The sequence below is a fragment of the Culex pipiens genome, chromosome 3, assembly GCF_016801865.2.
Source record: "Culex pipiens pallens isolate TS chromosome 3, TS_CPP_V2, whole genome shotgun sequence".
NCBI classification, from domain to species: Eukaryota; Metazoa; Arthropoda; class Insecta; order Diptera; family Culicidae; genus Culex; species Culex pipiens.
The window spans coordinates 29,943,086-29,957,248 of NC_068939.1; the positions used below are offsets into that span (position 1 = coordinate 29,943,086).

The window sequence follows — 14,163 nt, forward strand, 5'->3', positions numbered from 1 at the left end:
TTTTGAATTCCGAAATGTCCCCAAGTGGCCACCGGTTACCGGTGGCCCGTTCCGAGGTGGCCAGGTTGTACCAGAGGACGTTGGCATAACTTGTAATGATCATAGTTTTTAATTTGATGAATTTTGATATGTCACATGACATGGTTCCTTGCAAATTCCGAAGTGTCCCCAAGTGGCCACCGGTTACCGGTGACCCGTTCCGGAGTGGCCAGGTTGGGCCAGAGGACGTTGGCATCACTTAAAATGGTCATGGTTTTTAATTTGATGAATTTTGATATGTCACATGACATGGTTCCTTGCAAATTCCGAATTGTCCCCAAATGGCCACCGGTTACCGGTGACCCGTTCCGAAGTGGCCAGGTTGGACCAGAGAACGTTGGTACCACATTAAATGGTCATAGTTTTTAATTTGATGAATTTTGATATGTCACATGCTATGGTTCCTTTTAAATTCCGAAATGTCTCCAAGTGGCCACCGGTTACCGGTGACCCGTTCCGAGGAGGCCAGGTTGGACCAGAGGACGTTGGCATAACTTGTAATGATCATAGTTTTCATGGTTCCTTGCAAATTCCATGGACATGGTTCCTTGCAAATTCCGAAGTGTCCCCAAGTGGCCACCGGTTACCGGTGACCCGTTCCGGAGTGGCCAGGTTGGGCCAGAGGACGTTGGCATCACTTAAAATGGTCATGGTTTTTAATTTGATGAATTTTGATATGTCACATGACATGGTTCCTTGCAAATTCCGAATTGTCCCCAAATGGCCACCGGTTACCGGTGACCCGTTCCGAAGTGGCCAGGTTGGACCAGAGAACGTTGGTACCACATTAAATGGTCATAGTTTTTAATTTGATGAATATTGATATGTCACATGCTATGGTTCCTTTTAAATTCCGAAATGTCTCCAAGTGGCCACCGGTTACCGGTGACCCGTTCCGAGGAGGCCAGGTTGGACAAGAGGACGTTGGCATAACTTGTAATGATCATAGTTTTCATGGTTCCTTGCAAATTCCATGGACATGGTTCCTTGCAAATTCCGAAGTGTCCCCAAGTGGCCACCGGTTACCGGTGACCCGTTCCGGAGTGGCCAGGTTGGGCCAGAGGACGTTGGCATCACTTAAAATGGTCATGGTTTTTAATTTGATGAATTTTGATATGTCACATGACATGGTTCCTTGCAAATTCCGAATTGTCCCCAAATGGCCACCGGTTACCGGTGACCCGTTCCGAAGTGGCCAGGTTGGACCAGAGAACGTTGGTACCACATTAAATGGTCATAGTTTTTAATTTGATGAATTTTGATATGTCACATGCTATGGTTCCTTTTAAATTCCGAAATGTCTCCAAGTGGCCACCGGTTACCGGTGACCCGTTCCGAGGAGGCCAGGTTGGACAAGAGGACGTTGGCATAACTTGTAATGATCATAGTTTTCATGGTTCCTTGCAAATTCCATGGACATGGTTCCTTGCAAATTCCGAAGTGTCCCCAAGTGGCCACCGGTTACCGGTGACCCGTTCCGAAGTGGCCAGGTTGGACCAGAGAACGTTGGTACCACATTAAATGGTCATAGTTTTTAATTTGATGAATTTTGATATGTCACATGCTATGGTTCCTTTTGAATTCCGAAATGTCCCCAAGTGGCCACCGGTTACCGGTGGCCCGTTCCGAGGTGGCCAGGTTGGACCAGAGGACGTTGGCATAACTTGTAATGATCATAGTTTTTAATTTGATGAATTTTGATATGTCACATGACATGGTTCCTTGCAAACTCCGAAGTGTCCCCAAGTGGCCACCGGTTACCGGTGACCCGTTCCGGAGTGGCCAGGTTGGGCCAGAGGACGTTGGCATCACTTAAAATGGTCATGGTTTTTAATTTGATGAATTTTGATATGTCACATGACATGGTTCCTTGCAAATTCCGAATTGTCCCCAAATGGCCACCGGTTACCGGTGACCCGTTCCGAAGTGGCCAGGTTGGACCAGAGAACGTTGGTACCACATTAAATGGTCATAGTTTTTAATTTGATGAATTTTGATATGTCACATGCTATGGTTCCTTTTGAATTCCGGAATGTCCCCAAGTGGCCACCGGTTACCGGTGACCCGTTCCGAGGTGGCCAGGTTGGACCAGAGGACGTTGGCATAACTTGTAATGATCATAGCTTTTAATTTGATGAATTTTGATATGTCACATGACATGGTTCCTTGCAAATTCCGAAGTGTCCCCAATTGGCCACAGGTTACCGGTGACCCGTTCCGGAGTGGCCAGGTTGGGCCAGAGGACGTTGGCATCACTTAAAATGGTCATGGTTTTTAATTTGATGAATTTTGATAAGTCACATGACATGGTCCTTGCAAATTCCGAAGTGTCCCCAAGTGGCCACCGGTTACCGGTGACCCGTTCCGGAGTGGCCAGGTTGGGCCAGAGGACGTTGGCATCACTTAAAATGGTCATGGTTTTTAATTTGATGAATTTTGATATGTCACATGACATGGTTCCTTGCAAATTCCGAAGTGTCCCCAAGTGGCCACCGGTTACCGGTGACCCGTTCCAGAGTTGTCAGGTTGGACCAGGTTCCGTCGGCATTGCTTCAATAAAGCAGGTTCTTAGTATCTTTTAACTGCGGCCAAAAAATCCAAAATCGGTTAAATTATCTAATTTTGGTACGCGAATAACTAATTGCAGATAAATATATCCGTACCCGGGCCAAAATTAAATAGTTCATCACGTAATAATTGAATGATACCCTGCAACTGTCACTTTTCCGTATAATGATTTCTGAACGTTCTTCGCCTCTGTTTCAAAGCTGTGGCAACGCCCACAAAATTCCCCCGAAGAAAAATTTCATGCTTTTTGTTCGCATGAGCGTGAACAAATGTATGATTTGTTTCCCATTACCATGAACGAAGTTTATGAATACGAGATCAGGAAAAACGTAACCAGACCTGGCGTTACGGTTTTTCGTGAACAAACGTTCATGGAAATCGGTTGCAATCATGCATTTGTTCACGGTGCAAAATCTTATCATAAAATTTGCTTTGTTTCCTATTTTCATGGTACGTTGTTCACGTTTACGCGAACGGACTTTTTTGCGTGTAACCCAGGCTCGAATTATTTTTAAATAGCCAGTTTTATAAACAAAAAACAAAATTATAAGCAATACATTGGAAATTATTCTATTTCAATACCGGGGATTTTTTTGTTTTTTTTTTTTCACCGGAAATCTTTTATTTTAACTAAAAATCAAATCAAATTATTCGCTCTACAGCATTGCCTTGGCGTTCTCGATTGCGAGATTCCTACTCGAAACTAGGTGTTCGAAGGCTTGATTGTTGAGGCAATTGCAAACCTCTTTTTACACCTTAGCTTCCATCCACCCCGGGATTCGAACTGACGACCTTTGGATTGTTAGTCCAACTGCCTACCAGCGACTCCACCGAGGCAGGACCCAGGGAGACGACTCCTACACCTGGACTGAGCTAACGACCTAACCTTTTTTAGGTTAGTCCGGGACCAACATTCACTTCCCTTCCGACGGAAGGCGTGATCAGACAAATCTCGTCTCGAAAAATGCCACCGGGACCGTCTGGGATCGAACCCAGGCCGACTGGGTGAGAGGCAATCACGCTTACCCCTACACCACGGTCCCGGTTTTTATTTTAACTATGATGTCTAATTTGACTCTAATAATTGATGCTTGAAATTCAGTTTATCCTCTTTTTTGATACAGAAACTTGCAATAGGGACCAAAATAGACCGGTGGTTTATTCAAGTGGATTATTTGCCTTCTTTTTATTTATTGATGCAATTAATTTGCTTAAATTCATCAATGTCTCTAAATTAAATTTTACTAAATGTTTTTGTATTTTAACTTTTAAATTTGTAGTAATACTGAATATTTGATTGAATTTTAAAACTTCCAGTATAATTATTTTCAATCAATTTCAATCAAAATACGGAGACAACATTTAAAACATTCCAAGCAAGTTTGAGCATTTTGAAACTTGTCTGCATTTTCATCTTTTAAATTAAATTTAGGAGCATGCAAATAAAAAAAGTTTTGATCCCACTCCCCCTTAAAAAAATTCTCAAGAAACCAAGGGAGCAAAATCAATATTTCTGAAAAAAATATCGAAAAAACTTTTAAAATCGATTGTGATTATTGTGAATTATTTAGATAGTGAATAACGTTTATTCATACATGTTTAATTAATAAATGAGAAAGGAAGGATTTTGCAAACAAGTGACAGAAGCATAATTGTAATGGTGTAGGTATAAAGCATTTTGTGGTTTTTGTCTTACATTGTTTTTGGAAGGGTTTTTTTTTAATTTTAAACGAGACAATTTTCATAAATTCTAGAGTTTTTTTTTAAGAAGGTCTTTCATATATTTATAGGACCTATTCAAAAAAAAAAACTCTAGAATTTACTTCTTGCGCCATTTTTTGATGCCTTGTCACAAAAATTATAATTTCTATAAATTTAATGTTGTACGGTTATCAAAAAGATCTTCTTTCATTTATTTTTTGTCAAACATATTTTTCTGCCCTTGATTTTTTAAGAAAAAAAATGAAAGGGGAAGGGAAACTTCAACACAAATTTTCATTTGTCTTATTTAAATTTGATTTGGAGGGTGACACACTGCAAATCACTTCAATTTCATGTTTTGCACACAGTTAAAAAATCATTGTAATGGGTCATTCCAGGTCAACTGGGTACACTTTTGGACTCGACCTTCACCGATTTGGACCAAACTTGAAGGGGACGTTCATCTATCAATAGTTAACAGAAATTTCAAGTTTGGTGCTGATTGGACCATCCTACTGTTTTTGGCACCGCCCGCTTTTTTGATGATTTTCTATAAAACTTTTTTTTCTTTTAATCATAACTTTGCAACTTTTTGAGCAAAAGACTTTCTACAGGATGCATTTTACAGAAAATTGTCGAAGGAATTCGATAAAAATAAAAAAAATACACTTGAATGCCCCCTAATATTATATTTTAACGTTTTAAGTATTAAAATTCAGTTTTGACCAATTCCTTATATCTTTATTTGTTTTCTTTTTTCACCATCGTGTTCCCCGGACAATTTTACATAATAATCATTGTAAACCTCAAATTGAAATGAATTATTGGCGAGAAACAGCGATTTTACTGAAAAAAGTTTGATTTTGTGCAGCACTCTGTCCTATGAATTCAAATCCGAAATAAGTTTCTCACATAGAAAAACCGAACAATGCGGAATTTATCCCTTTTTGTTGAAAAGTACACCATTTACTTCCGAGTGCTGCGCAAAATCAAACTTTTTTCAGTAAAATCGCTGTTTCTCACCAAAAGTTCATTTTAGTTTGAGTTCTACATTGATTATTATGTAAAATTTTCTGGGGAACACGATGGTGAAAAAATAAAAAAGGTAAAAATATAAGGAATTGGTCAAAACTGAATTTTAATACTTAAAACGTTAAAATATAATATTAGGGGGCATTCAAGGGCCAGCATTTTATTTTTATCGAATTCCTTGCATAATTTTCTGTAAAATGCAACCTGTAAAAAGTCTTTTGCTCAAATAGTTGCAAAGTTATGATTGAAAGAAAAAAAAAAGTTTTTAGAAAATCGTCAAAAAAGAGGAAGGTACCGTAAACTGTGGTGACTTTGATAGCCCGGGTGACATTGATAGAAATTTGATTTGGCCACTAATTTTGATACATCCAATATAACAGTCACATTTTTGCATATATGTTCGACAATAAGCTATCCCTTAAAGCTTACATACTCAAAATTCTCAAAAATGCTTAGATATTAATCCCCAGTTTACGGTACCATAAATAGAGGGATAATCCAATCAGCGCCAAACTTGGAATTTCTGTTAACTATCGATAGATGAACGTTACCTCCAAGTTTGGTCTAAATCGGTGAAGTCGAGTCCAAAAGTGTACCCAGTTGACCTGGAGTGACCCTAATATTACATCTGGGAAGGGGTACATCTTTTTTTAAAAATGTGTTATTTTACCACTTTTCTGGCGTAATGTATCTTTTTCAGTCTAAATTGAGGTAAAATTACATCATATAAGAAGTGATATTTAACCTTCCAAATTCACACAATTTTTTTACTGTACACTGTCGGTTTTAACAATTTCACCCGTTTCTTGAATTAATTTGACCAGAACTACTTCAAAATAATTTAATTAGGAATAATAGTTTATCGAAATAGTCTATCAAAATATTTTTATTGTTCAATTTGTTTTTTTTTTAATTTCCGGGTGCCTTGTCAGAATTTCTCGGGAATCGAGAGTGTTAAAAAAATAAACTCTATATTATATCTACACTAATGATTCAAAGAAAGAGGTATTGATTATAGGAAAGTTCAGCTGGTCCCAATTTTATTAAAAGTTATTGTCTCTCGACTCTGTCAAGGTTGACAAAAAATAATTAAAAAATCTAAATTTCAAATGGCCAACCCCCAAAATTTTAAAGCAAAAAGTGTCACCAAATCCTTCAATCATTATAACAATTTTGGTAATTTCTGAAAGAGAATGCCTGAAAATTAAAAAATAAACAATATGCAATGTTTTTTACATAAGTTAAAGTCGATTTTAATTTTTTTTTTTCAAAAATTGAATTTTTAAGCAATAATATTTGTTTACCACCGTTGGGGTTTCAAGGTTTTTATTACGGGGAGAATATATTAAACATATATGTTTGGAATGTGGTTCTTAAACCACCATGCTGAACAGAAATTAAGTCAAAAGAAATTCTATTTAGATTGAATAATTGGAACAAGAAACAATTATTCAGCCATTCCGAAGCTATTTTTTTTTTTTTTGAGAAATGTGGTTTTTACGAAACTTGTCAAAAAACAACGCTTATTTTTTCGAACCACCGCTCTTATCGACAAACAAAAAAAAAAAACGGGTCAAATTATTTTGACCAAGCTCTTAAGCCAAATTTGAGCCAAATCGGAGCACTTTTGATTTAGATCCTGCTGGTTTAACCTGGAAATTTCGTATAATTTTTAATTTCCCGGGAATTAAAGAGTGCTAATTCCTGGGAGTTTCAAAATTTTGAAAATCTTCACCCTTTAATTTGATATCTAGTTATATCAATACCGGGAAACCGTGGTGTAGGGGTAAGCGTGATTGCCTCTCACCCAGTCGGCCTGGGTTCGATCCCAGACGGTCCCGGTGGCATTTTTCGAGACGAGATTTGTCTGATCACGCCTTCCGTCGGACGGGAAGTAAATGTTGGCCCCGGACTAACCCTAAAGGTTAGGTCGTTAGCTCAGTCCAGGTGTAGGAGTCGTCTCCCTGGGTCCTGCCTCGGTGGAGTCGCTGGTAGGCAGTTGGACTAACAATCCAAAGGTCGTCAGTTCGAATCCCGGGGTGGATGGAAGCTAAGGTGTAAAAAGAGGTTTGCAATTGCCTCAACAATCAAGCCTTCGAACACCTAGTTTCGAGTAGGAATCTCGCAATCGAGAACGCCAAGGCAATGCTGTAGAGCGAATAATTTGATTTGATTTTTTTATATCAATACTAATACATTTCAAAAATAGAATTTAAATTTTGAATAAGTACATAACACAACACATAACTGATACTATGTTGTTAAGTTTCACAAAATTCTGATTCATAGTTCATAATCCTGTACCGAAAATTTTCTTTTTGCAAACTAATCCAGCCCAGAAGATCGCCCAACCCTAAGCTCGAACAGGTGTTTGTTGGTTTATTCCGCACGTGGCACGATTTGCATTAGTGTGTAAGTGTGTGTGAGTGTGTGCACGACGAACAGCTGTCTCGCCGTTCTGTCTTCTCTCCCCACAGGTAGAACAGCATTATTTGTTATTGTTTGTTTAGTATTCTGGATTCACGCAACACGCGCAAACGCGCTGTTAAGGTGAAATTCGTCACTTTTCGGGTGAGTTCAAAATATCTCTGGTTTCGTTGCAACTCGGTGTCAGTATTTTTTTTTGGCTCGGTTTGAGTGTGTTAGTGATTTTTAGTGGTTCGTGCTCGATCGTTGCATGTGTGTTTGTGTGGTTTTGAAAACGGCAGAAAATAAACCCTCGTGAAAATCACGTCGCCCCGAGGCGCGGAAAAATCTTTCGAGCCGCTGATCGTGGTGTTCGGTTGGGTTGAGTTCCCTTTTGGACCAAAAGGGCACTCACGATGAGTGAGGGAGAGCCACGAAGCTTGACACATGTGTCATAATTTATGCTTGTCGTATTCGCCATCACATGGAGGGGTGATAGAAGGGGAGGGAGGGAGGGTATTTCGAGTTTTCCCAACTTGACGGCGCGCATTTCGTCGTCTTGTGAAAGTCGGAAAATTAATTGCCCTGGTTGTGGTTGTTGTTTTCTGTTGGGAATATCATCGCGAGGTACTTTTGCAAATGATTTTTATTTGACACTAAATCGATTTTTTATTTAAGTACAATTTTTCATTGAAGTTCTATCTAACTTCCGGAACACCGAAGTCTGTTACAATGTTGCACAAGTTGCACACGTCAGGGAGAAATTGGAAATGTCAGCTCAAGCTTGTTAAATGATCCCATCACTTAAGCTGATGAGGTGAACTAAACGGAGCACGAGATTTGCTCGCTAATTTGATGCAAATGATGGGGGCATTTCAGATTTCCTAATATGAAAAACATGGTATTACGAAAATGAAAAAAAGCAACATTGTAACTATTTCATAACTCTGATAAGGTTCTTTTAGGATACAGCTTCTGCTGTAACGAAAAAATAAAGTAAAATAAAAACAAAACTTCACATCACTTCGTATTTCGTGATGATAGTGCTATCTTGTCGCATGTGAATTTTGGACCAAATTGAGATAAGGACACAATTTTATGGCCTCAGCTTTCTCAGATTCACAGAGATGAGCGGTATTTTAAGTTTGTATTTCTTTAATTTAGTTTCAAAAATCATGTTTTGATCCTTTATCCATTTTGTTATGGTTTATCATATGGTTTATTTGATAGAATTTTGAATAGCTATCTTACCATTTCTTTAGGAGCATTTTCATCTTCATCTCAAAAATCTCTAAGATAATTACTAGCATTCTAATTCCATGTCCAATTACTAGAGTAATCCACGGCAATAACATGTCGTCAAAAACAAGAAACGTTTCATTCTTAATGACCATTAGGCGCCTGTCACGCCAAATTTTCAGGTAAACCGAATGCTTAAACTGCGTTTGCCACTGCCACCCTTGTTAGATTCCGGCTTCGCAAAGCGCCACGAAAATGTAATGAAACGTTTCGATGAACGGCTACGAAGCACGGTGTACTGAATTTTTACTGGATATACAATGTATTTTTCATCCAACGCATAGTACCAACTGATTCCCAGGTCATAGTCGTACGAAAAGAGCTCAGCAAACTCCGCAAGCGGCTGCGATACGAGCTGTGCCACGTTGATCCTATTATGCCAGTTTTTGCAATAGTCTTTGGTATCGTTGGCAACATATTTCCCAATTCCTGGATGGTTTACAGCATAAGAATTTTCCAAAAAGTCAATCCAAATTTTTCAAAGTCTGCCAAGCATTTTGCTGACGGTGCTGACGGTTTATCAATCATGAACGAGATGATTTTGGTTTCGAAGGCACTGGTCATGAAAAACATCAAAAGAATAAGTGAGTGAAAAATGATCTTCTCCCATTGATCCGCTCGACGCAGGTTCGAACGTTCGAATCCACAAACCACAAGTAGAATCGGATCATTTTGAAATAATTCTGAAAAATCCGTTTGATAACTTCTGCCAAAGTAAGGACTATGAGCAGCAGCATCCACACTTGCCACTCAACTGGTAGCAGCACGACCTCAAAAGCATCCAAAGGAACACCTCAAGGAACGAGGATACGACTGGACTCGGTTTGGTTTTTAAGACCTGTCGAAAATCGTCTTCCAAATTAAACAGCACATCTTCTCGTTCTTCGCACCAGCGCTGCAGCGTTTTGGTATGTGATGACACTTCCACGAAGTTCTTTTTTAAACCAATTGAAATGCTTCTTTGGATGAGGTAGCGGTGCAGTAGAAGCTCTGAAATCTGTTGAACTTCCCATACGTATCTCCAGCTTGCCAGTATCAACGAACCTAGTATTGTAGAACCTAGCTTTAATAAGAATCCATCGGGTTCTGGTTGAACTGTTTGAAATCGATATTCTCGCGGGCAGAACTAGAAAACACGACGTGGTAAGCTTCATGTTTCCATTAGCAATGCCGTTATTGCGTCGCACAATCCAATTATAAACTGATTTCTTAATGTACTTAGGGATCTAGATAACTAGAATCGATTTCAATCCTGAGATTACGAAAATTGAAACAAATATCAGTCATTCGAGTTGGAGTCATGAAGCTGACAGGATGTATTCTTGTGGTCGCTGTATCGATGACCTTTGGCTACAACCGGAACATTCTAGAAAATTCTGTGCGGATCATCAACCATCTGGCTAGCGTGCACATCGGACCTTTTGAATGCATTCTCTATGACATCTCCGCGAAGGGATTCTTCGCTGACATATTGGAAGATGTAGCACGTTCTCCTAAACTGGATCATGTTGTTAGAGTCGTGATCAAAGGACGATTCCGGCGCGAGTACATGAATCTACCCCATAATGCACCGCTTATATTGATAAATCCAGGATCGGACGAAGCGATGTTCGGCAACGAAAATCGTATAGACATTGCGTCTGTGATAGGAACTTTCAATCCCATCGCCAAAGTGTTGGTTTTTGTGGACTTTGATACCTACAATGAATATCTGATGCAAACTCTCGTGGTCTGGACTAAGTTCAACAATGTCGTTTTCATCGATAAACGCACTGGAAGAATGCGCGGCAGCAGTTTGAAGAACTACATTGCATTGTTAAGGCAGCCGCATCCAAGAGATTTATTCGAGTGGCATAAAGGAGAGTTACGAGGTGGAACCATCACTTACAATGTAGGGCCACTGGAATCGAGTGGTGCTCCCATGGAGTGGTTTAAAGCAACTGGTTACTATTTGAATGCCAAACTAGAACGTTATCGAGGACCGAATCCTCGTCATGCTGATATATCCATGCAGACGTTCGCAGCCATACGTTCGGGAGCCAGGAGAAGTTTCGACTATTTCTATATTTTAAAGATTGGAATGGGCCGACTTCTTGTGCCAAAAGGACGACCTGTGAATGCCGTAGAATTGGTGTTGATGCCGTTCAAATGGCAAGCATGGATGCTTCTACTGATGGTTCTAGTTCTTGCTGAAGTTTTCAACATACTCATACCCAACCTGTTCAGTAATGATCCGATACTACTCGTCGTATGTGGATTTGAACGACACAATCTACACCAAGCTGGACGCTGGGAAAAGCTAACTCTGCACTCGTTGATCATTCTGATGTTTTTCATGACAAACGCTTTTGAAACCAAAATAATCTCACTGATGATTGATAGGCCAACTGTTCAACCAATCAAATCATTGGATGACTTTGAAGAACACGGAGTGAAAATATTCGCGAATTTGGAAGTATCTCCGGACGCTGTAAATCATTCACTTATTGGCAAATACGTTGTTCATGGCGTAAGGGAAATTTGGGAAACCATTCCCGGTGTTGCCATGTATGTAACTCAAGATGTGGCCGATCTTGCTCCAAAGTTTTCGTTCAACTTCGAACGAGGTGAACCCTGGTTTGATATGCTGAAGGATGAGTTTATGGATGAAATTAGATATTACGAAACCTCGTACCGCAGTCCGTTGCTGGCAGTGTTCCGATTTACGCATCTTGCTTTCGTAGAGGCAGGTCTGATGGAACTGCACAAGTGGCGACACCACCGCATGGAGTATGCCGTAGTTTGGGGACGGAGGCCCAGGAAGGGTAAGGAGAGTGAGATCTACCTGAAGTTTGGTGACTTGCTGCTGGCTTGGATTGTTATTGGATTTGGACTAGGAGTGAGTTTTGTGGGGTTTGTCGGAGAGCTTGCTTGTAGCAGGTATGGGGAATGGATTGGGAAGATCTGGGAATGGATTTTTTGAATTTATGACAACCAGCATAGTTCCAAGAAAAATTTCTTTGATAATCGACGTGACATTCTAAAAAAAAACGCATATGTTCGACCTCGAAAATAACATCCCCGAAGTTTGGTTGAAGTTGTTTGACTGAGTCCCGAGTTAGAATCGGTAAGAGTGCAGCAAAATCAGCAAGAGTGACAAATCGGACTTAGTAAAAAAAACCCAGTGTCAGAAATTTCAACAATTCTGCGATACAAATAAATTGATTCGCCCAACAGAGCATGTTATTTTTTTTCTTGAAATTGACTGAGATTAAGTAGTTATCAAACGTACCTCGCGAACTATTCCCGGAAACAACAATTTTCAACAACCTAAAAAAACCGTTCAAAACCACAACAAAGTCGTACCTTGCCGCCTCTGGCCACAACGACAGCACACTAATTTCCTTACAAAATTCATCAATCTGCACTGCAATCGATCGCCAACAATTACTAGCGTGATCGGTCGCGTTAGGCACAAGCAAAGCCAGCAAATTTGCCCTTCTCAACAGGACGCAACACAACATCAAGAGACGCGCACCACACATGCAGAGTTGTTTCGAGGGGTGTACATACGTTCGACGCTCAGTTCGGCGCCGGTTTCATCCGATCCGCACACGTTGCTCGCCCGGCACCGGTAGCGGGCCTGGTCTTCCAGGAAGACCTGCTCGAAGCTTAGGACCGCCTCGCCGGTGGCCGGGTCGTGCGTGATCTTGTAGTCCGGCGAGGTGTCTATGCAAGTGTCGTTCTTGTACCAGTGCAGTTCCGGCGTGGGCGTACCTGTAACGGTGCAGCGGTACTGGAAGGGATGTCCCTCGGTGGCCGTTCCGTTGTTGAGCTGCTGGGTGAAGAGCGGGGGTTGACCCGGCGGTGTTGGCTCTGTGACGATGAGACGAGCGGCGGATTCGGCGATACCGGCGTCGTTGATCGCTCGGCAGAGGAACTCGGCGGAGTCTGCCGTGACGGTTTCGTCGATCGTGAGCGTGCAGAGTCCGTTGTCGAAGGTGGTTTTGTAGTCCGGGTTGTTCTGGATGCTGATACCGTCCTTGAACCACTCGATTGAGGGTTCGGGGCGGCCAAAGATGACGCACTGGAGCTGGACGCGTTGACCTTCCTGGACGGAGACGTCGGACAGGGGCTGGGGAACGGATAGCGTGGCCGGTGGCTGCTCAACGGTGGTCACGACCTCGTGGCTCTGCACGTTATGAGATTCCTCAACGGTTTGTATGACGAGAGGTTCTTGCGGTTCCTGGATGTACTGTGCTTCGTCAACGGTCTGGATGTCGAAGGACTGCTGCTGCGGTAGACCATTGTGCGTTGTAGTTGTGGTGGTCGTTGTGATCTCGCAGAATCCATTTTGTTCCGCTTCTTGAGATCGCTGCTGCTCGGTGAGCTCCTTGGCACGTTCGTTGATGTCGTTCTTAATCTTGTAGAACGTCTGGAACAGCTTCAAGTTGTCGTTGTAAAGCGCCACGGATTTGTCGTGGTCGTACAGCTTCGAGGACAACGCAGAGATCTGCTTCAGCGTATCCAACTGTTGGGTTTCGTACACCTTCAAGATGTTGTCGATCTGCTGAACAAGATCATTCGCTAGATCCGGATTGTTCAGGATCGACAACTTGTTGTTTGCGTTGATCAGATCGGCGTTCAAGTTGCGGTAGTTGTTCTCCACCTAAAAGTGAAAAGTCATTAGCTAAAGCGCTTCAAGATCATCCCCCAATCCCAACCTACCACACTGATCAGCTCAAAGTACTCGATCGATACGGTCGTCAGCTGACGGTACTCCTGCGTCCTGTTGACCAGATCGGCCCACTCGTTGCGAACCTTGGTCGCTTCGGCGTGCACGTACTGCGACGTCTCCGGGTATTGGCTGGCCAACCCCTGCGAGGAACTCACAAACGTCTCGATTCTGGACTCCAAATCCTGATAGGCAACGCAGAAGAAAAAAAACAAAGTCATTCATTGTTTCCCCAAGTCGTCACCACTTCCCGGTGGTGATCTACGCCGAAAGCTGTTTCGGCCAAAAATAGAACGTGGATTGCGCGGTTCGCTTTCGGCCCGAGGAATGCTCATTGCTTTTAATTGATCGTGACGTTTTAGCAGTGGGTTCGAGTGTCGCGTCTCTTCATGGCGTCGTGTCAA

General features: G+C 41.5%; 1 protein-coding gene across 2 annotated transcripts in view; it reads right to left on the minus strand.

Annotated features, from left to right (window-relative positions):
- Positions 1-14,163, minus strand: part of LOC120425344 (titin) — a 344,797-nt gene that overhangs the window by 150,988 nt on the left and 179,646 nt on the right. For both annotated transcript variants that reach the window (XM_052710504.1, XM_052710503.1), the window contains 2 exons: positions 13,753-13,944; positions 12,598-13,693 (listed from right to left, as the gene is read on the minus strand). In XM_052710504.1, the coding sequence (XP_052566464.1) occupies positions 12,598-13,693; positions 13,753-13,944 (1,288 nt within the window). The remainder of the gene's footprint in view (positions 1-12,597; positions 13,694-13,752; positions 13,945-14,163) is intronic.